Raw genomic sequence first — 21,789 nt, 5'->3', positions numbered from 1 at the left:
CAGACTAGGAAAGAACAAAAACAAACTATAAGGATTTTCAGGAGATAATGAATAAAGAGCATGAAGAATGAATCTGAAGCCAGGCAGTGGGGCACACCTATAATCCTAGCTACTCAGGAGGCGAGATATGAGGATCACAGATCAAAGTCAGTCCCAGGAGGAAAGCCCATGAGACCCTCATCTCCAATAAACTACTCAGAAAAAGCCTGAAATGGCACTATGGCTCAAGTGGTAGTATTCTAGTCTTGAGAAAAAGAATCTCAGAGTCGGTGCTCAGGCCTGAGTTCAAGCTCTAGGACTGGTACATGGGTTCACACGCACATGTACATTCGCAAATACCCACACAATAAATAAAGTCTGTATTTTAAAAAATAATCCAAGCTGGGTGCCAGTGGCTTATTCCTGCAATCCTAGCTACTCAGGAGAGTGAGATTTGAGGATCAAAGTTCAAAGCTAATCAAGACAGGAAAGTCTGTGAGACTCTTTATCTCCACTAAATTACAATAAAATAAAATAATAATCCAGTGGAGGTTAGTAATATAAAAATGCCAGTTATCCTAGTCACATGAATAGTTCATGGGAGTTCATTGTTTAAGTCTCTCCCCTTGTGAATAAATAGAAAATAAAAATAATAAATACCTTGGTCAAAATAACTTCAGAAAAATCACCTTTTTTTGTTTTATTTGGTGGCTGTTCCTGAGCCTTTGTGCTCAAGGCTCTACTACCTGAACCACTGTTCCACCTCTGGCTTTTTGGTGGATATGAGTCTTCAATGGAAGATAAGACTCTCCTGCTCAGCCTGGCTTTCAAATGAGATCACATGAATATCTTTTTTATTTTTGTTGGTCGTGGGGCTTGAACTCTGGGCTTGGGCGCTGTCCCTGTGCTCTTCAGCTCAAGGCGAGCGTTCTACCACTTGAGCCACAGCGCCACTTTTGGTTTTCTAGTGGGTTTATTGGAGATAAGAGTCTCACGAACTTTCCTACCCAGGCTGGCTTTGGCTTTGAACTGTGATCCTCAGATCTCAGCCTCCTGAGTAGCTAGGATTACAGGCGTGAGCCACTGGCACTCAGGTATGATTAATGCTTTCAACTTGTAATTTTGTTGGTCTACAACTAGGCAATTCATAGGAATTATGTTCTAAGTGGAACATAATTCTCTCTCCTTGAGAACTATGGAAGGGTTTAAGTAGTGCAAACCTGAAGGGTGGAACAGTTTATATATTGGTACCAAATGATACAACCGTCTTGGTATAGGTAACAGCTGCAAAACTGATCACACTCTTCATTTAGACGCTCCTTTAGCTTGAGGTGGATGTAAAAGTCCCATGGGACAGGATGAGTGAATACCTGCAAGGAATATTTAAAAATAAGAGCAATTACAATGTGTCTATAGTTAGCATATTGAAAACACAATCCTCCTAGCCTTTCTGCTATTCCAACTGAAATCATAGTAAAGGAGCATTTTTGAAAGAAGGTCAAGTTTAATTCCCAGTACCACAACAAAGGGGTAAGGGTAGAATCAAAAACTTTAGGAGGGGCTGGGAAGGTGGCTCAGTGGTAGAGTGCTTGCCTTGCATGCATGAGGCCCTGGGTTCAATTCCTCAGCATGACATAAGCAGAAAAAGCCAGAAGTGGTGCTGTGGCTCATGTGGTAGAGCGCTAGCCTTGAGCTGAAGAGCTGAGGGACAGCGCCCAAGCCCAGAGTTCAGGCCCACAACCAACAAAAAATAACTAAATAAATAAATATATCTTAACATAAAATAGTACCAGCTGAAAAGAGAATAAGAGTAACAATCCACTTAAAAGCTCCAAGGAAAGTAGATTCTAGCAGGAAGAAACTGCTTCCTTAAGAAAGTAACTAAAGGATATATGCTCCTCCAAATATAAGGCATTAAACCAAGAAAGAAGGAACAAAGTAGGATCCAAGACACTGGATATCTACTATACGACAAGGTAATGTGACCATTTAGGATGATGATGAATGGAAATTTCAGGTGATACCAGATGTGTCCAGCCTGGAGCAAGTAAAAAAACAAGACAGATTTTCTAAAAAAACAAAATGGGCTAGGAAGGTGGCTTAGTAGTAGAGTTTGCCATGCATGAAGCCCTGGGTTCGATTCCTCCACATACACAGAAAAAGCCAAAAGTGGTGCTGTGGCTCAAGTAGCAGAGTGCTAGCCTTGAGCAAAAGAAGTTCAGGGACAGTGCCCAGGCCCTCAGTTCAAGCCCCAGGACTGGCAAAACAACAACAACAAAAAAACCCCAACAACACAACTATCAAAATTGGTAGACATACTGAGAAATTTACACAATAGTTTTTCTGATATCTGATCTTGGCCTACAAGATGACTGATTGCTTGGTGCCCACTGACTTTCCCAGAAGGAATCCTGTATACTAATTAGAAAGATTTGATAGTACCAGGGGACCAGAATTATTGTTATTGCTCCAACCTATATTATTTACAAGGTAAGTAAAATTATAACCCACCAAGCTCACCTTTATTAAAGTTAACTCTGCAGAGTTTCTTGGTGCCACCCAGAATAACTTGTAATCTTCACATATTAGGTATTCTTGTTTAATACAATAATCTTCATTATCTGTAGAGGTTTGATTCCATTAAAAACAAAATAAACAAACAAACCCTTTAAGTAGATCTCTGTTTGTCACCATGCACTAACATCAATTCAAAGTGGGTTAAAGACCTCAACTCTGAAACTACTACATGAGAAATTAGGAAACATTAGAACTTATAGGTATAGGTAGAAACTTCTTTTTTTTTGTCGGTCGTGGGGCCTGAACTCTGGGCCTGGGCGCTGTCCCTCAGCTCTTCAGCTCAAGGCTAGTGTTTTACCACTTGAGCCAAGCACTACTTCTGGCTTTTCCTGCTTATGTGGTGCTGAGGAATCTAACCCAGGGCCTCATGCATGCAAGGCAAGCACTCCACCACTGAGCCACCTTACCAGCCCAGAAACTTCTTTAATAGAGTCCCAAGAACACAACAAGGATAGAGACTTGACAAGTGGGACTACATCAAAATAAAAAGTTTCTGCACAGCTAAGTACATAGTTACTAAACTAGAAAGACAGCCAACCAACTGGGAAAAGACATGGTACCAGCAATATATCAGACAAAGGCCTAATATCCAATAAATACAAGGAGCTCAAGAAACTAACCCTTCTCAAACCTAACAAACCAATCACTAAATGGGCAAGGGAGCTAAGGAGAGACTTCTCAGAAGAAGAGGTAAGAATGGCAAAGAAACATGATGAAATGCTCATCATCCCTGGCCATAAAAGAAAAGCAAATCAAAACAACACTGAGATTCTATCTCACCCCAGTAAGACTGGCCAACATTGTGAATTTGAACAACAAATGTTGGTGGGGATGTAAGGAAAAGGAACCCTACTGCACTGCTGGTGGGAATATAAACTAGTACAACCACTCTGGAAAGTAGTCTGGAGGTTCCTCAAAAAACTAAACATAGATGGGCACTAGTGGCTCACACCTGTAATCCTAGCTACACAGGAGGCTGAGATATGAGGATCGCAGTTCAAAGCCAGCCTAGGCATGAGACTCTTATCTCCAATTAACCACTGGAAAACTGGATGTGGCACTGTGGCTCAAGTGGTGGAGCGCTCACCTTAAGCTGAAGAGCTCAGGGATAACACCCAGGCCCAGAGTTCAAGCCCCACAACTGACAAAAATAAAATAAAATAAACATAAATCTTCCATATGAGACAGCCATACCACTCCTGGGCATCTATCCTGAACATCACAAGCCAGGGATAAGGACACCTGTACATCCATGTTCTTTGCCGCACTATTCACCATAGCCAAGATATAGAAACAGCCCAGATGCCCCACAATAAGATTAGTGGATCCAAAAAATGTGGTATCTATATACACAATGGAATTTTACCTAGCCATTAGAATAAAATAATGTCATTTGCAGGGAAATGGATGGAACAAGAACAAATCATGTTATGTGAGGTAAGTCTAGCTCAGAGAGACAAATGGCACATGTTCTCTCTGATATGCAGAAATTAGATATAAAATATACTGGAATAGAGGGAAACGGGAAAACATACAACAGAAGGGCCCATCAGCTCCACTGAACATTGATAAAAATGAACTAAACAACTGAAGGGCAACAATGGGAGGGAGGGAATGAGAGGGAAAGAGGGAACAGCTTACACTAAGCAAAAGGAAAGAAATGTACATATCACCCGACATGGAATAATTATATTGTCAAAGCTCATAGACTTCACAAACATTATAGACCATGATAATGACAATTTGCTTCATGAAGGTTAAAAATGTGTTTGTAACTTTAAGTTATCTATCTCACAATACTGTAAAATTTGTGAAATTATGTAATCACTAAATCTCAATAAATAAAATACACTGGAATAATGCAAATTATACAGGATTTTAGATACACATACTGAGACTAAAACAGGATACTTAAAAATTAATTTACTTTATTGTTATTATAGAGGTGATATACAGAGGGACTGCATTGTATGAGTCAGGTAATAAGTACATCTCCTTTCATACAGTGTCTTCTGTTCCCTCATTCTCTCCTACTCTCCACTCTTTTTTTTCTTTTCTCCACTTTTTTCTCCACTCACCAGTTGTACAGTTCACTTTCATCAATGTCTAGTGAGCACCATTGCTGCACTTTTTTCCCTTAAATTCTGTGCCTTTCCCTCTCTCCTAAAGATATACACATGAATACACCATACATAACGTAGAGACAGAATCATCAAAAACTAAGAACGTATGTGATTTTTTTGTTTTTCGTTCTTTTGTTTCTTTGTATGTTCTTCCCCCATGGCACAACCCCTGTTGTCACTGTATTTGATTCTGGTGTCCTGCATCTTGTATATACATTTTTCTAATTGGGGAGGGGAAGGGAAATAACAAAATGTTGAAATAAGGATACAGGATGACCCACTGTAACAATGAGATGTACAAGACACTAGGTTGAAAACAAACTTCACAACTTGAGCGGGGGAGGGGGGGGGGGGGCTTAATGGGGGAAGGGGAGGAGAAAAGGGATGGTAGGGGAAAAACAAAGGAGGGGGGGTAACAATGCTTGATAGGAAATGGACTCATTACTTTGCTCATGTAACTAAGCCCTCTGCACACTATCTTTACAATAAAAATATATATTTTCAATTTTTTTTAAAAATAATTTTTTTGTTTCCATATCTTAGAGTTCATTTCCATATGTTTATTACTTCATATAAATGCGAAGAGGTATTTAGGTACTGTGCCTTTGTGTTTCTCTCCTAAAAGAGGATACTTTTAAGAAACACAAAGGTACAATGCCTACGTGCCTCTTCATATTAACACAAAACGTGTGTGTGTGTGTTTGTGTGTGCGCGCGCGCGTGTGCATCAAAATGAACTCTAAGATATGGAAACAAGGGACCTCTCTCCTTTTTTATTCCCTTTTAATTTTTATATATTTTTTTGATGACTCTGACTTTTCCTTACGTATGGTATATTCATGTGTATATTTTCAGGAGGTTTGGGGAAAAGGCACAGAACTCGAGGGAAAAAGAGTGAAAAAGTGCAACAGAGGAACTCACTAGACATTGATGAAAGTGAACTATACAACTTGTGGGTAGAGACAAGAGGGCAGGACTAGGAGAGAATGAGGGAACAGAAAATACTGTATGACAGGAAATGTACTCATTACCTGACTCATATAAATTGTAATCCTTCTGTATATCACCTCTATAATAAGAATAAAGGAAAAACAGAATAAAAGAATAAAAAAAAAAAAAAAAGAACCAGGGCTGGGAAGGTGGCTCAGTGGTAGAGCGCTTGCCTTGCATGCATGAGGCCCTGGGTTCAATTCCTTAGCACCACATAAGCAAAAAGAAAAAAGTCGGAAGTGGCGCTGTGGCTCAAGTGGTACAGCGCTAGCCTTGAGCTGAAGAGCTGAGGGACAGTGCCCAGGCCCAGAGTTCAGTGTCCACGAGCGGACCCAAAAAAAAAAAAAAAAAAAAAAGAAAACGAACCAATATGAACATATTAATCTTCTATCCTTTACCTCCTGGTTTCAGAGCAAGAGGCACTGGCTCCTGTTTAGTAGCATTTAGGACCATTTGTCACAAACTAAAAGAGGACAAAAAAATAGCTACTATTACTAGGACATGAAGTCATTAATGTATCAACTTGTACAAAATGTTATTTCTTTTTTTTTCATCCTAGTCCTGGGGCCTGAACTCAGGGCCTGAGTGTTGCCCCTGAGCTTCTTTTTGCTCAAGGCTAGTATATTTCTACTTCTGGCTTTTTCTGAGTAGTTTATCAGAGTTAAGAGTCTCATGAACTTTCCTGCTCAGGCTGGCAGGATCTCAGCCTCCCGAATAGCTAGGATTACAGGTATGAGCCACTGGCATCTGGCTACAATGTTATTTCTTATAACCTAGGAACTTTATAGTGCTCAAGCATCAAACTCAATTATAAAGATCGTAATAGTATCACAAAAGGACATGCATCAGTGATACTTACCTAATTCAATTTCATTCTCAATTTCCAACTTAGGCATTGGTCTATCTTCTACATAGAACTCTGCAGAAGCACTTAACTCTGGTAGGGATTTTAGTAGCTGTTCGCGATTCTGTAAACACCAGGGTGACTGCAAAGGGTTTTCTGAGGAGGAAAAAAGTTGAAAAGCCTTCAGGCAAAACATCTAAATGCTTAAAATAAATAACAGAGGAGGAGAAAAAGAAACAAACCAAGTTATAAATCAACACTGCTAATCTAACTGCATTCCTCTGAAACTATGTTCAGTTAATATCAGTCTATTCTAGAAATTCCACTCATGGCCACTTCTTTTTTAAATTTCATTTTATTTTTTTCTGTCAGTCATGGGGCTTGAACTCTAGGCCTGGGCGCTGTCCCTCAGCTCTTCAGCTCAAGGCGAGTACTCTATCACTTGAGCCACAGCACCACTTCCATTTTTCTAGTGGTTAATTGGAGACAACAGTGTTCACAGACTTTCCTGCCAGGGCTAGCTTTGAACTACGATCCTCAGATCTTAGCCTCCCAAATAGCTAGGATTACAGGAGTGAACCACTGGCACCCAGCCTCTTGGCCACTTCTTTAAGGGAAAAAAACTTAGTTTTCTGAGATAAATAAGTGTTCATTAGATATGGATCTGGATGTGTGTCTGTGAGTTGTATCATCCTACCTGTAGCTTCGCTAGTCAGTTCCAGTTTCTCAGGAATCTGAAGACTTTTGATGGAGGAGATGCTTGCAACTGAGGCAGAAGATCCAGAAAAGCCAGAAGAATGTGTAGCTTCACGACTATCTTCAATGATTGGGCTGAAAGAACCACAGAGGAAAAGGGTTCTCATAGAATAACATATACCAACTTACTTTTGTTAAATTTGATAAATTTACAAATTTTTATACATATGTATGTACACATACATATCTATGATTTATCTTTTTCTGATTCTTGGTGGTGGTACTAGGTTTGAACTCTGGATCTCATGCTTGCAGGCATTCTAATACTTGAGCCACATTCCTCTGTTGAGCCACATTCTTCTGTTATTTTTTGGGTCGGGTCTCCCATTTTTGCCTAAGGCCATGTGTGGACCTCCATCCTAGCCTAAATCTTCTGCACAGCTGAGACCATACACTTGTGCCAAACCTGGCTTTTGATTAGGATGACCTTACAGCTCTAACATCTACTCCAAGTAGCTGGGGTTATAAGCATATCATCATACCTGGCCTTGACTTTTTTGTTAAAAATAACTGATTTTAATTTAGCTTGAGCCGGGTGCTGGTGGCTCACACCTGTATTAGCTACTCTAGAGGCTGAGATCTGAGAATCACAGTTCAAAGCCAGCCCAGGCAGGAACATTCATGAGACTCTTATTGCCAACTAACCACCAGAAAACTGAAGTGCTGTTATGGCTCAAGTGGTAGAGCACTCTTGAGCTGAAGAGCTCAGGGACAGTGCCCATGCAGAGTTCAAGCCCAATGACTGACCAAAAAAAAAAAAAAAAAACAAGTTAGGATTCTATTTTATTTTAAAGTCATTATTCAGAAATAAGTTCATAATTAGGATCTTACTGACTTCCTTTATACTAGTGGATAAACAAGTCCCAGGATTACGATTCTGGACTTATGACTTTATTTACCTAATTTATAGTACATGCCTGTTTTATATTATTCCATACTACTGAGAAATATTGACCAACACTAACAGTGACTTTATTTCACTTCATCTAGAGCCTGCATTTTCTAGCCTTTAATAAGAAAAGGAAAGGAAAAGGAAAAAGGAAACTCAATCATTACAACATGAGCACATCTTGGCACCTGACTAAAAGTTTGTTAGGGAAATGCAGTTTTAAAAGCATAGAATGGTTAAAGAATTAGTCTTGAGAGGTATGGTTAAGATGGTAGAGTACCCGCCCAGCAAGTACAAGGCCCTGAGTTGAAATTTCACTGCCTCCAAACAAAAAATTTAGTTCTCTCATAGTCAAACTATTCCTTTTATCTGGAACAGTCTTATTTATTATCATATAAAGTACATAGCAGCTCAGTAACTGGCTGAGCCAGAGCTTGACAGCTAATCACTGTAATGGACAAGTATACACAGAATAAGAGCAAACACTCTGGCTTGTAAAGTTTGCCCGCCTAGGCACCTTAGCTTCTTGTTGCTGAGGGTTTGATGGTAGCTAGTGCTGCATGTGATCTGCTGGCCCTCAGAAGTCTTTGCATCAACATATTCTTCTTGCATCAGTCTCTCAGGATCGGAAGGGAGGTCCTTCAAGGATATTATCTCATGAAAAGGAGTAGAGGCAACACGAGCTGCTCTAACAAAGTCACAAGTGTCTTCTGGGTTAGGACAAATAGTTACATTCCTGAAACCTGTGATGATAGCATCTTCACTCAAAGGCTCAATTCCTGTGAATTCATCCTAAAATAAAAACCAGATAAAGTTTAGCTAAATGTTTCACTGAACGTATGGTCTATTTTTTTTACATAAACACACATTGGATCATCGATATAGGATTCAGGAGCATATCAGAATTTCTAGGTAAAGACAATTTTAAAAAGCACATGAGGGCTTGGAAGGTGGCTCAGTGGTAGAGCATTTGCCTTGCATGCATGAGGCCCTGGGTTCCATTCCTCAGCACCACATAAGCAAAAAAGCTGGAAGTGGTGCTGTGACTCTAGTGGTAGAGCATTAGCCTTGAGCTGAAGAGCTGAGGGACAGCGCCCAGGCCCAGAGTTCAAGTCCAATGACCAACAAAAAATAAAAAATAAAAAAGTTAAAAGCAAATGATAGTATTTGAAGAAAATAATTTTGCATCATGAACACAGAAAACAAATTACTTTATGAAAAATATATACTATATGGATTTTATACACAAACTTCACAAAAGAATTAAAGCTCTAATACTACTTGAACTCAAGGGCCTGGACACTGTCCCTGAGCTTTTTTTTTTTTTGGTCCCGTCGTGGGGCCTGAACTCTGGGCCTGGGCGCTGTCACTCAGCTTTTCAGCTCAAGGCTAGCGCTCTACCACCTGAGCCACAGTGCCACTTCCAGCTTTTTCTTTTTGCTTATGTGGGGCTAAGGAATGGAACCCAGGGCCTCGAGCATGCAAGGCAAGCGCTCTACCACTGAGCCACCTTCCCAGCCCTCCTGAGCTTCTTTTGCTCAAGGCTAGAGCTCTACCACTTGAGCCACAGTGCCACTTCTGGCCTTTTCTGTGTATGTGGTACTGAAAAATCGAACACAAGGCCTTCATGCGTGCTAGGAAAGCACTCTACCACTAAACCACATTCCCAGTCCACTAATATTATTTTTCTTGTGACTTTTTCCTACAAAATATCCTCATAATCTGCTGCCCCTTGGAATCATAATCCTCCTACTAGGATTATAGGCATGAGCCACTGGTGCCCCGTTTGGGTAAAATATTATATGAACATATGTTTCATTTTTTTGAATTTATGGCTAGGAGAATTGGGGTTCTTACTGTAACTGCCAGAGAGTTTTCCAAGCCACAGCAATGTATGAAGATTCTAATTTCTCTACATTCATGCCCCAAAACACTTGTAGTTTAGGCATTCTAGTGGATGTAAAGTCCTATCTTGCTGTGGTTTTTTGTTTTGTTTTTTTTGTCAGTCGTGGGGCTTGAACTCTGGGCCTGGGCGCTGTCCCTCAGCTCTTCAGCTCAAGGATAGGGCTCTACCACTTGAGCCACAGCACCACTTCCAGTTTTCTGAGTGGTTTATTGGAGATAAGAGTCTCACAGACTTTTCCTGCCTGGGCTGGCTTTGAACCACAATCCTCAGATCTCAGCCTCCTGAGTAGCTAGGATGACAGGCATGAGCCACTGGCGCCCAGCTCTTGCTGTGGTTGTTGTTTTGATCTGCGTTCCTGGTAATGATGCTAATGATACTATCCTTTTTGTGCTCAGTTCAATTTGGTGATTATAATCTTATCTTCAACTTTTTTTGAGACACGGTCTCACAGTGTAAGCCAGGTTGGCTGGCCTTGAATTTGAGATCCTCCTGCTTCTACCTCCCAAGCACTATACTCATAGGTGTTATACTTGCTCTTTACTCTAAACCATTGAGAGACTTGAATGAAACAATTCACCAGCCATTTGTATTAACTTAGGAACACTGCTCCTTACACAAGTATCTGGAGACACATCCTCATTTGAGGTGATGCTTTCTGCAGTTTTGAGGACGGTAAGTGGTCTTCGTTGGGCTAAAACCGGTGGGGGATCTGCAGGAAGACTATAAAAAGATGTATTACTTAGTACAGTATCACTTAGAACAATTGTTTTGCTTAAAAACATAACCCTCTAATTCATCCTTGAGAGACTAATATTCTCATTTAGCAGTAGGTAAAAATTATCCTTATTTAATAATAAAAAACTTAAGTAAAAAAAACAAGAAAAACAACAAACCTTTCACTCTTTTTTTCTGAAAGAAGAAATTCATCGAAAATGGAAAAAGGCATGTCGGGACCTAGAGAAAAAGAGACTAGATGTATATATTTTTAGGAATAAATGCTTTACTCTTCAAGACAACTATTCATTAAAAATATTCATAATGTTGGGGCTGGGAAGGTGGCTCAGTGGTAGAGTGCTTGCCTTGCAAGCATGAGGCCCTGGGTTCGATTCCACAGCACCACATAAGCAGAAAAAAGTCGGAAGTTGAGCTGTGGCTCAAGTGGTAGAGTGCTAGCCTTGAGCTAAAGAACTGAGGGACATAGCCCAGGTCCAGAGTTCAGCCCCCACAAATGACAAAAAAAAAAAAAAAAAATTCATACTGTTAAGCCAGGAGCCAGTGGCTTATGCCTATAATCCTAGCTACTCAAGAAGCTGAGAGCTGAGGATCGCGGTTCAAAGCCAGCCTAGGCAGGAAACTCCGTGAGCCTCTTATCTCCAATAAACCACTAGAAAACTGAAATGGCACTGTAGCTCAAGCCCCACGACTGACCAAAAAAAAGAAAAAAGAATGCAAAGTAAAATCCATATACTGGGTAGAAAAAGGTTTGCCATGCAATGCTTTATTTTGTCAGCTACATATTCCTCCATTGCTTGACACACTCCTCTATACTTCTGTCCCCTACAAACTGAGGTGAATTACATTTGGTAAATTGATAGCTAGAATTAGCGGTCAATAGATTTGGTAAACTGTTTACAAGTGATGTTCATGTTTGTACCATTTTTACCATGTTGTTTCTAAAGAGAAAAAGAGAACCCATCTGAATTTTAAGTTTAAAATTTTTCTTCCCTCCAAAAACCATTTCCCTTACCGTTGATTCCTGAACATTTACTATGTGTCACATAATGTACTTGCTAGCTACAAGCTCTTTATGAGGCTTTCAAATACAACTCACCTTCACAATGAGGTTGTTCTCGACAAATGTTTTCTGCAAGTGAAGGTTCCCTGTGAAAAAACTGGGTTTAAAATATGTGGCTAAAGACATATTTATTTTATTTTATATCTGTTTTTTGTCAGTGGTAGGGCTTAAACTCAGGGCCAGGATGGTGTCCCCTGAGCTTTTTTGCTCAAGGCTAGTGTTCTACCACTTTGAGCCACAGTACTACTTCCAGTTTTCTGGTGTCTCATGGACTTCCCTGCCCAGGCTAGATTCAGCCTTCTGAATAGCTAAGGGTCATAGGCCTGAGTCACCAGCAGCTGGCCAGAAAGACTATTAGTTGTTTAAAGTGCAAGATGATTTTACCTTCAATAGAATCTTCTTCACTCTAAGATGAGGAAAGTTTCCTACCACTGTTAATACAAATTTTATTAAATATGGAACCTTCAGTCATTAAAAATGTTGTAGAAGTAGCTGGGTGCCGGTGGCTCATGCCTGTAATCCTAGCTACTCAGGAGGCTGAGATCTCAGGATCACTGTTCAAAGCCAGCCTGGGCAGGAGGGCAGGAAAGTGTGACTCTTATCTCTAATTAACTACCAGAAAACTGGAAGTAGCACTGTGGATCAAGTGGTTGAGCGCTCGTCTTGAGCTGAAGGCCTTGAGCTGAAGAGCGCAGGGACAGTGACCAAGCCCAGAGTTCAAGCCCCATGACCAAAACAAACAAACAAAACAAAATGTTGTAGAAGTATACTCAATAAGGCTGGGAAGGTGGCTCAGTGGTAGAGGGCTTGCCTTGCATGCCTGAGGCCCTGGGTTCGATTCCTCAGCACCACATAAGCAGTAAAAAGCTGGAAGTGGTGCTGTGGCTCAAATGGTAGAGCGCTAGCCTTGAGCTGAAGAGCTGAGGGACAGCACCCAGGCCCAGAGTTCAGGCCCCACGACCAGACAGACCCCCCCCACCCAAAAAAAAAAGAAGTATACTCAGTAAGAGATACTAAGTTATACTATTCAAGCAGGGGCTTGAACTCAGGGCCTGGATGCTGTCCCTGAGGTTCTTTCGTTCAAGGCTAGCACTCTATCCCTTGAGCCACAGAGCCACTTTCAGCTTTTTCTATGTATATGGTACTGAAGAATTGAACCCAGGGCTTCATGCATGCTAGGCAAGCACTCTACCACTAAGCTACATTCCCAGCCCCAGGCAGTAAAATAGTAAACTGTAATTTTTTTTTTTGTCCATCGTGGGGCTTGAACTCTGGGCTTGGGCGGTGTCCTTGTGCTCTTTAGCTCAAGGTGAGCGCTCTACCACTTGAACCACAGCACCACTTCTGGTTTTCTAGTGGTTTATTGGAGATAAGACTCACGGACTTTCCTGCCCAGGCTGGGTTTGAACTGTGATCCTCAGATCTCAGCCTCCTGAGTAGCTAGGATTACAAGCATGAGCCACCGGTGCCCAGCTTATACTTTAATTTTTATAAAGCAAAAATCAAGCACAAAAGGAGATTGTTCAATGCCAATAGCAGTTCTCTTGGTAAATTTGTTTAGTTTTATTTTTCGTTTTGACAAGGTCTCTGACTCTGTAGCCCAGTCTAGCCTCCTGCGTGCTAAGATTACAGGCATCCACAACACATCTAGCAGAAACATGTAGTTTTCCTTGATGGAAAAAAGTCAGTACTTATAAGATCTATCCGTTGCATGATGAGGTCTTACCTGGGATGCGAATTTAGTGGATAAACAGAACTGGATAAAGCCATTCTTGCTATTTCCTGAGATTCTGATGCAGGTTGCAATTTTACTGTCTCCTGCATAGGCTCCTTCTCTTCTTGCTGTATTAAAATAAGTAAAACTAATGTCTGTCTTATGAAGAAAGTGCTATTTTCAAAGCTCACCTTCTGATGTTCTGACATTAGCTTTAACGTACTCTTTTTCTAGATATCCACTAACTACATCAAGTATCTATGTCATTAGTGGTCTTTCCAATTATATTCCTAGTATAAATTGGTAGTTATATTCAACTGAGCACATACTATTTCTTTAATTAACTTATCTTAGGGGAACATGATTGGAATAAAAGGCTAAAATCAAAATTAACAAAATATCAGTAAATTCCGTAAATTGTATTATTTATTCATAAAGCTGTTAAATTACATTCTTGCTATTAACAACTAAGAAACTACCAAAAACTTAATGGAGGTTGGGAAAACTTTATACTTCTATACTACTTATATTTATTTTAGGTTTAGCATGTGGCTTGAAAGTAGAATACTGGGGCTGGGAAGGTGGCTCAGTGGAAGAGCGCTTGCCTTGCATGCATGAGGCCCTGGGTTCAATTCCTCAGCACCACATAAGCAGAAAAAAAAAAAGCCGGAAGTGGTACTATGGCTCAAGTGGTAGCGTGCTAGCTTTGAGCTGAAGAGCTGAGGGACAGCACCAGGCCCAGAGTTCAGGCCCCATGACCGGACCCCCCCCAAAAAAAGAAAGAAGTAGAATGCTGTTGTAACATGTGTAGGTCCCGGGTTTGATACCCAGCACTGGAAAATAAAACAAAACAAATGCCATTTAATTTCTTTCAACAAAGGCTGATTTGTAGATTAAAAAATAATAATTACGGGATGGGAAGTTGGCTCAGTGGTATAATGCTTGCCTTGCATGCATGAGGTCCTTGGGTTCGATTCCTTGGCACCACATAAGCAGAAAAAAGTTGAGCTGTGGCTCAACTGGTAGGGCACTAGCCTTGAGCTGAAGAACTGAGGGATAGTGCCCAAGAGCCCAGAGTTTGGGCCCCACGACTGGATAGATAGATAGATAGATAGATATAGATAGATAGATAGATAAAAATAAATACCTGATTATCTGCTCTTCCTTGCTGAGTAGTTTGTATTTCTTTTAGCTTCTTTTCCATCTCTTCAATCTGTTTCTGCATTTCTGCTCTCTTCTCTGCACTGGTCAATAGCTCAGCTAGAATCAGTGAAGTTGTCTGAGAATTATTCTCCCGAAATTTACTGTCAAAACCTGCATGTGGGCTTACACTATCAATGTGCATGCCAATGCAAACCACCAGGAGATAAGTGAAACAAGCTCCTCAATTTAAGATCTAGGTCTCTATACTTTTATTTATCCAGGCAATGAAATACACAATACCTATTACATGCTAAGTGTAACTTGAAATAGGTTTCAGTGATGTGCAAACAAAGTCTTTGGTCATGTGATGTTAAATATTCAAATTTGGGGGAAACATGAAATAAGAAAATGTGCGATTAGTTAAGGGGATGGAGATCAGTAGTTACTGAATATCAATTTATGGTCAAATCCTTTTGTACAACTAAAGAAAATAACAATAACAAAAAACAATGAACACATAAGATTATTCTGAGAAAGTAATATAAGGCTAAATTTCAACAGCAAGAGGTTAGTCTTAGAAAGATCTAAGCCAGACTGGGCAGGAAGCCCATGAGACTCTTATCTCTAATAAATCACCAGAAAACTCGAAGTGGCGTTGTGGCTTAAGTGGTAGAGTGCTAGCCTTGTGCTGAAGAGCTGAGGGACAATGCCCAGTTCAAGCCCCATGACTGAGGGAAGAGAAAGAGAGAGCGCACTAGTCTTGAGGAAAAAGCTCAGGGACAGCATCAAGGCCCTCCAATAATCTACTCAAAAAGGCTAGTGCTGGGGGCTGGGAAGATGGCTCAGTGGTAGAGCGCTTGCCTTGCATGCCTGAGGCCCTGGGTTCGATTCCTCAGCACCACATAAGCAAAAAGAAAAAAGCCGGAAGTGGCGTTGTGGCTTAAGTGGTAGAGCGCTAGCCTTGAGCTGAAGAGCTGAGGGACAGCGCCCAGGCCCAGAGTTCAGGCCCCACGACCGGACCCAAAAAAAAAAAAAAAAGGCTAGTGCTATGGCTCAAGTACTAGAGTGCTCGCCTTGAGCAAAGGGATAGCACCCAGGTCCAGAGTTCAAGCGCTAGGACCAGCAAAAATACATAAATTTCAAAAATAAATAAAAACTCTCAGAATGTTGGCATATTCATAATACTAGTAGTTGGCTGAGGTAGGAGGATAGAGTTCAATAACAGTCTAGGCTACATAGTGAGATCCTGTTGAGGAAGATCAATTGTTCCTGTCACTCACAGCTTCTCCTCCTCCTTTGTGCCTGAGCACATTCAGAGTTCTACAAGAGTTTATGTGGGAAGTAGCAAGGGGAGCTCAGCTTACATGCAGAAGGAAATAGTATAAACACAGAAACATTACATAAAAGTACACAAAACGGTAATTTCCCTTAGATTTAATGTATCAGTTCAACCTTCCTAAAAAAAAAAAAAAATCTATCATAACAAACGTGAATTAGACCAAAACACATACCTTTCCTTCGCTCATTCAATTTCTTTCTGAAGGCTTCAGCCCGGATTTCTTCAAAGGAGAACTCCCCTACTCCTGCATAAATCTTCTCCTTACAATACATCATCTTTTCTTTCTTTTCTTCAGATGCTTGCTGATGGCTTTGAACTCTTTGTAGGGGATCTCCTTCTTCCTTTCCAGGCTTTCTGGTGCTCAGAACATGATTTATACTAGGTTCAATTTTACATGGTGTCCTAAAGAAGCAAAATAATAATAATTATTTTACTATAAGGTCAAAATCAGTTATTTCTTACATATTTTGACTAAACACACAGACAATGCCAATAGCAAGACTATATGTGATCCATTTCTTTTTTTTTGGGTCTGGTCGTGGGGCCTGAACTCTGGGCCTGGGTGCTGTCCCTCAGCTCTTTAGCTCAAGGCTAACACTCTACCACTTGAGCCATAGCACCACTTCCACCTTTTTTCTCTTTGCTTATGTGGTGCTGGGGAATCAAACCCAGGGCCTCAGGCATGCAAGGCAAGCGCTCTACCACTGAGCCATCTTCCTAGCCCCATGAATGTGATCCATTTCATGAAAATAAAATAATAAGATGGAGCTAAGCAGCAGCAACAATTACTTTCTGAGCATGAAGATATAGCTTAATGATAAAGTGCTTGCTTAAACACAGGGTAATGTTCTTACTTTGATCCCCAACAGAGGGGAAACGTGGTTTATATGCCAGAGAAATTTTTCTTTTGGGAAAGGAAATTATCAATAAATTAGTGTCATCTATTCCTTGTTATACTTAAAAAATATTACACCTTACTCAAACCTGATGAGAAATTAATCTACCAATATAGTCATTATTCACTGTTTAGCAGCACAAAGAATTAGATTTAGGAATAAAGTATAAGGGAACTTAGGATGTGAAGTTAAAGTTTTTGGCTATGTGGAAATATTGTCAATATTTTCTAGAACATCTCCTAGATAGCTTTAAATTTCATTTAATGATGAGCTAGGATATAGCTGAATGATAAAGCATTTGCCTAGCAAGTGTAAGGCCCTGGGTTCAAGCCTCAAAAAAATATATACATAGATTCTCTGGATCTTTTTTCATTTTCACAAAGATGAAAATGTCTTCGGGAACTAGAATAGGTATCACTGCCCCTTACTAATTCCCACATTAAAGTTTTTAGAAACCCAACTCACATAACTGGCTGTTGTGCCGTCTCTTCCACATATGGAGTAAAACTGGGAAGAGCAGCGGGTACATATGGAGTAAAACTGGGAAGAGCAGTGGGTACAGCTGTGATAGAAGATGAAATGGCGTGAGACTAGAAACAAAAAATAAAAAGTAAAATCACCATTTTGCCACAAAATATGCAGACCCTGTCTAACTACACAACAGGAATTAAGAGCTAAATCAGCTCTACAAATGCTTACCCTGTATTCCAAGGACCTGTCTATGTTCCAAGGGCCTGCTTGCAACTCATTTTCTTTGGCCCTGGGGACAGGTGGTGCCAGCCATGGCTGGACTGTAGGCTTAGACAACTCTGCTCTAGAAGCTTCATCAGCATTTTCATCAAAAACTGTAATTCTACAATTGCTTTGCATCTGCTGAGGTACCAGATTTTGGAGTCCTCTATTTTGGCTTGGAGCTAGAAGAAAAACATCAAATTTCATGCAGAATCTCTAATTACTAATCTAGATACCATGTAAGATACACCTATTCTTTCCCAAATAAAGGAGAATACTTCTATAATAGAATCAGAGAATTTTTTAAAGAATTTTTAAAAATCTCAATGAATCAATTACTAACACTTTTATTCAGTCTGAAGTTTCTCTTTTTTACTCTGTCCCTCTAGCTCCAATCTTTTATTCATCATTCTCAATAACAGAAAATCTACATCTTCCTTCAGTCATGATTACAACATTGTCTAGTCTTAAGAGGAACTAACCTAGCCGGGCGCTGGTGGCTCACGCCTGTAATCCTAGCTACTCAGGAGGCTGAGATCTGAGGATCGCGGTTCAAAGCCAGCCCGGGCAGGAAAGACCGTGAGACTCCTATCTCCAATAAACCACTAGAAAACCGGAAGTGGCGCTGTAGCTCAAGTGGTAGAGTGCTTGCCTTGAGCTGAAGAGCTGAGGGACAGCGCCCAGGCCCAGAGTTCAAGCCCCACGACCGACAAAAAAAAAAAAAAAAGAGGAACTAACCTAAGTATTTTCAACTTTAAATTTTCAACAGAGATGCATAGACCAAAAAACACAAAATAAATCATATATTAAGGCTGGTTGTTATTGTCTTTTTCTTGTTTTTAATCGGTTGTGGGGTTTGAACACTGGGTCTGGACATGCTGTCCGAGCTCTTCAGCTCAAGGCAAGCACTCTACCACCTGAGCCACAACATCACTTCTGGTTCTCTGGTGGTTTATTAGAGATAAAGAGTCTCATGGACTTTCCTGCCTGGGCAGGCTTTGAACTGTGATCCTGAGATCTCAGCCTCATAGCGAGGATTACAGGCATGAGCCACCAGTGCTTGGCTATGGCTGATTATTATTTTAAGCATCATGATGTCAACAATATGTTCCTTGTCATTATTTATATATGTATCCTATATTGTACATCAAGTTTCTCTAAATAAGTGCTACCAGAAAAGGAATAAGAGACCAAAAATTGCCGGGCGCCAGTGGCTCACGCCTGCAATCCTAGCTACTAAGGAGGCTGCGGTTCAAAGCCAGCTGGGGCAGGAAAGACCATTAGACTCTTTTCCCCAAAAAACCACTAGAAAACCGGAGGTGGCGCTGTGGCTTAAGTGGTAGAGCACTTGCCTTGAGCTGAAGAGCTGAGGGACAGCGCCCAGGCCCAGAGTTCAAGCCCCATGACCGACCAAAAAAAAAAAAAAGAGACCAAAAATCAGCTTGGTCTATTTGCCTATCTGTTATAAATTTAGTTAATGAAAGCTTATTCTTTCCTGTACTCCCCAGTTGATTTTTTTTTTGGGGGGGGTCCGGTTGTGGGGCCTGAACTCTGGGCCTGGGCGCTGTCCCTCAGCACTTCAGCTCAAGGCTAGCGCTCTACCACTTGAGCCACAGCACCACTTCCGGCTTTTTTCTTTTTGCTTATGTGGTGCTGAGGAATCGAACCAGGGCCTCATGCATGCAAGGCAAGCACTCTACCACTGAGCCACCTTCCCAGCCGTCTCCAGTTGATTTTGCTGTGAACTTAAAACTACTCTAAAAGGTCTCTTTCTTGTGGATCTTGGAATTGAATTCTGGGCCTGGGCTCTGTCCCTGAGTTTCTTTTGCTCCAAACTAGTGCTCTAACCCATGAGCCACAAAGCCACTTTCAGCTTTTTCTGAGTAGTTTATTGGAAATAAATGTCGCATAGATTTTCCTGCCCAGGTCAGCTTGAACCATAATCCTCAAATCTCAGCCTCCTGAGTAGCTGGGATTACAGGCATGAGCCACTGGCACCTGGGTTTAAAAGTCTTATTTAAAAGGCTAGGGCTGGGAAGGTGGCTCAGTGGTAGAGCGCTTGCCTTGCATACCTGAGGCCCTGGATTCGATTCTTCAGCACCACATAAGAAAAAAGCCGGAAGTGGCTCTGTAGCTCAAGTGGTAGAGCGCTAGCCTTGAGCTGAAGAGCTGAGGGACAGCGCCCAGGCCCTGAGTTCAGGCCCCACAACCGGACCCCAAAAAAAAAAAAAAAAACCAAAAATAAAAAAAACCCAAAAAGCTAAGCCAAACACCAGTGGCTCATGCCTGTAATCCTAGCTACTCAAGATGCTGAGATCTGAGGATTGCAGTTTGAAGCCAGCCCTGGCAAAAAAAAGTCTGTGAGACTCTTACCTCCAATTAAATCACAGAAAAAGCCAGAAGCGGCTACGTGGCTCTAGTGACAGAGTGCTAGCCTTGAGCAAAATGCGCTCAGGGACAGTGTCTAGGCACAATGTTCAAGCCTCAGGACTGGCAAAAAATAAATAAATAAAATAAAAAGCTATTGCCAGTCATCTTTGGGAGTACAGAGTGTCCAATATTTGGTGCTAAAGGCTGAGGATAAGATTCTTAACCACATTATAGCATCATTCTGGGCTTGTGGTGCATATAAGCTTTAATCTGATAGTACTTTCTATATTACTACATACCTTCTTTCAACTAACAACTCTTATTCAGAAAAATGATGCTTCCTGTGCTAGAATGGTAAATTCAGGGCCTCGTATGCATGAGGCCCTGGGTTTGATTCCTCAGCACCACCTAAGCAGAAAAAGCAGAAAAGTGGCTCAAGTAGTACAGTGCTAGCCTTGAGCTGAAGAGCTCAGAGCTCAGAGACAGTACCCAGGCCCAGAGTTCAGGCCCCACAACTGACAAAAAAAAAAAAAAAAAGATGCTTCCTAAATATCAGGCCTTCCTTAATTGAGATGCAAAACTGCTGATACCTTTTGGGTTTTATTGCACACTGTTACTTCATTTTGTTTTGTTGCCCAGTACTCAGGAAACCAGGACAATCTCCACATGTACATTTACACATTATCACACAATTTACCTACTGCCAGAGACTAAAGGTTTTCTAAAATTACATTTAACAAACTTACCCTTGAGAGCACCTCCCACACGGCTAATGGGAGCTCTTGCTGTCTTTTTCCCTTTGCTCTTTAGTTCAGCTAGTGTGCTTCGTTGTGATATACACGATTCAAAAACTTCTTCCTCCTCTTCTTTCTCAAGTGCTAACAGAGTTTGTCGAGACACACGAGCTTGGAACTGTCTAAATTAAAAGATGATTTTATTTTTTGTGAAATAACCAGGATTCACCAGACATAAAATTTCTAATTTCTTAAGGCAAACAAAGGAAGAGACTAGGAAAGAAACTATCCCAAAGAAAGCCTTCTCTCTCAAGGAAAAAGGGTGAAAAAGTGCAGCCATAGAGTTCACTGGATATTGATGAAAGTGAACTATGGAACTTGTCAGTAGAGATAGGAAGGAGGCACTGGGAAAGAATGAGGGAACAGATGACACTGTATGAAAGGAAATATACTCATTATCTGACTCATATAAATGTAACCCCTCACTGTACATCATCTCTATAATAACAATAAAGTAAATTATTTTTTTGGGTCGGTTGTGGGGCTTGAACTCTAGGCTTAGGCGCTGTACCTGTGCTCTCCACCTCAAGGCAAGCGCTCTACCAGCTTAAGCCACAGGACCATTTCTGATTTTTCTAGTGGTTTATTGGAGATAAGAGTCTCATGGACTTTCCTGCCCAGGCTGGCTTTGAACTGCGATCCTCATATCTCAGCCTCCTGAATAGCTAGGAATACAGGCGTGAGCCCCTGGCGCCCGGCATAAAGTAAATTTTTTAAAAAGTATTCTCTCAGAGTGACATTCAGATCAGAGAAAAAATTTTAGCTAGAATAATTTTGAACCCTTTTAAATGGCCAAGTTTGACCAGTTAAAAATACTCTAGAAAGTAGTGCTGTAGCTCAAAATGGTAGAGAGCTAGCCTTGAGCAAAAAGCTCAGGGACAGCACCCAGGCCTTGAGTTCAAGCCTCACAACTAAAAAAACAAAACAAAACAAAAATAAACTC

The 21,789-nt window shown here is 40.9% G+C and overlaps 1 protein-coding gene across 2 annotated transcripts in view; it reads right to left on the bottom strand.

Annotated features, from left to right (window-relative positions):
• Positions 1-21,789, bottom strand: part of Bub1b (BUB1 mitotic checkpoint serine/threonine kinase B) — a 44,375-nt gene that overhangs the window by 6,497 nt on the left and 16,089 nt on the right. The window contains exons 6-19 of one of the 2 annotated variants that reach the window (XM_042687622.1): positions 20,799-20,968; positions 17,650-17,864; positions 17,416-17,540; positions 16,227-16,456; positions 14,720-14,832; positions 13,585-13,700; positions 11,895-11,944; positions 10,957-11,017; positions 10,678-10,783; positions 8,675-8,949; positions 7,210-7,343; positions 6,528-6,668; positions 2,500-2,600; positions 1,200-1,349 (exon numbers count right to left, since the gene is read on the bottom strand). In XM_042687622.1, coding sequence (XP_042543556.1) covers positions 1,200-1,349; positions 2,500-2,600; positions 6,528-6,668; positions 7,210-7,343; positions 8,675-8,949; positions 10,678-10,783; positions 10,957-11,017; positions 11,895-11,944; positions 13,585-13,700; positions 14,720-14,832; positions 16,227-16,456; positions 17,416-17,540; positions 17,650-17,864; positions 20,799-20,968 — 1,987 coding nt within the window. The remainder of the gene's footprint in view (positions 1-1,199; positions 1,350-2,499; positions 2,601-6,527; positions 6,669-7,209; positions 7,344-8,674; positions 8,950-10,677; positions 10,784-10,956; positions 11,018-11,894; positions 11,945-13,584; positions 13,701-14,719; positions 14,833-16,226; positions 16,457-17,415; positions 17,541-17,649; positions 17,865-20,798; positions 20,969-21,789) is intronic. The other variant, XM_042687623.1, reaches the window with a different exon arrangement.

Source organism: Dipodomys spectabilis, unplaced genomic scaffold (genome assembly GCF_019054845.1).
Source record: "Dipodomys spectabilis isolate Male_0828 unplaced genomic scaffold, ASM1905484v1 ptg000108l, whole genome shotgun sequence".
NCBI classification, from domain to species: domain Eukaryota; kingdom Metazoa; phylum Chordata; class Mammalia; order Rodentia; family Heteromyidae; genus Dipodomys; species Dipodomys spectabilis.
The sequence above is the reverse complement of the archived record's forward strand: the minus strand, read 5'-3'. Positions and strand labels throughout refer to the sequence as shown.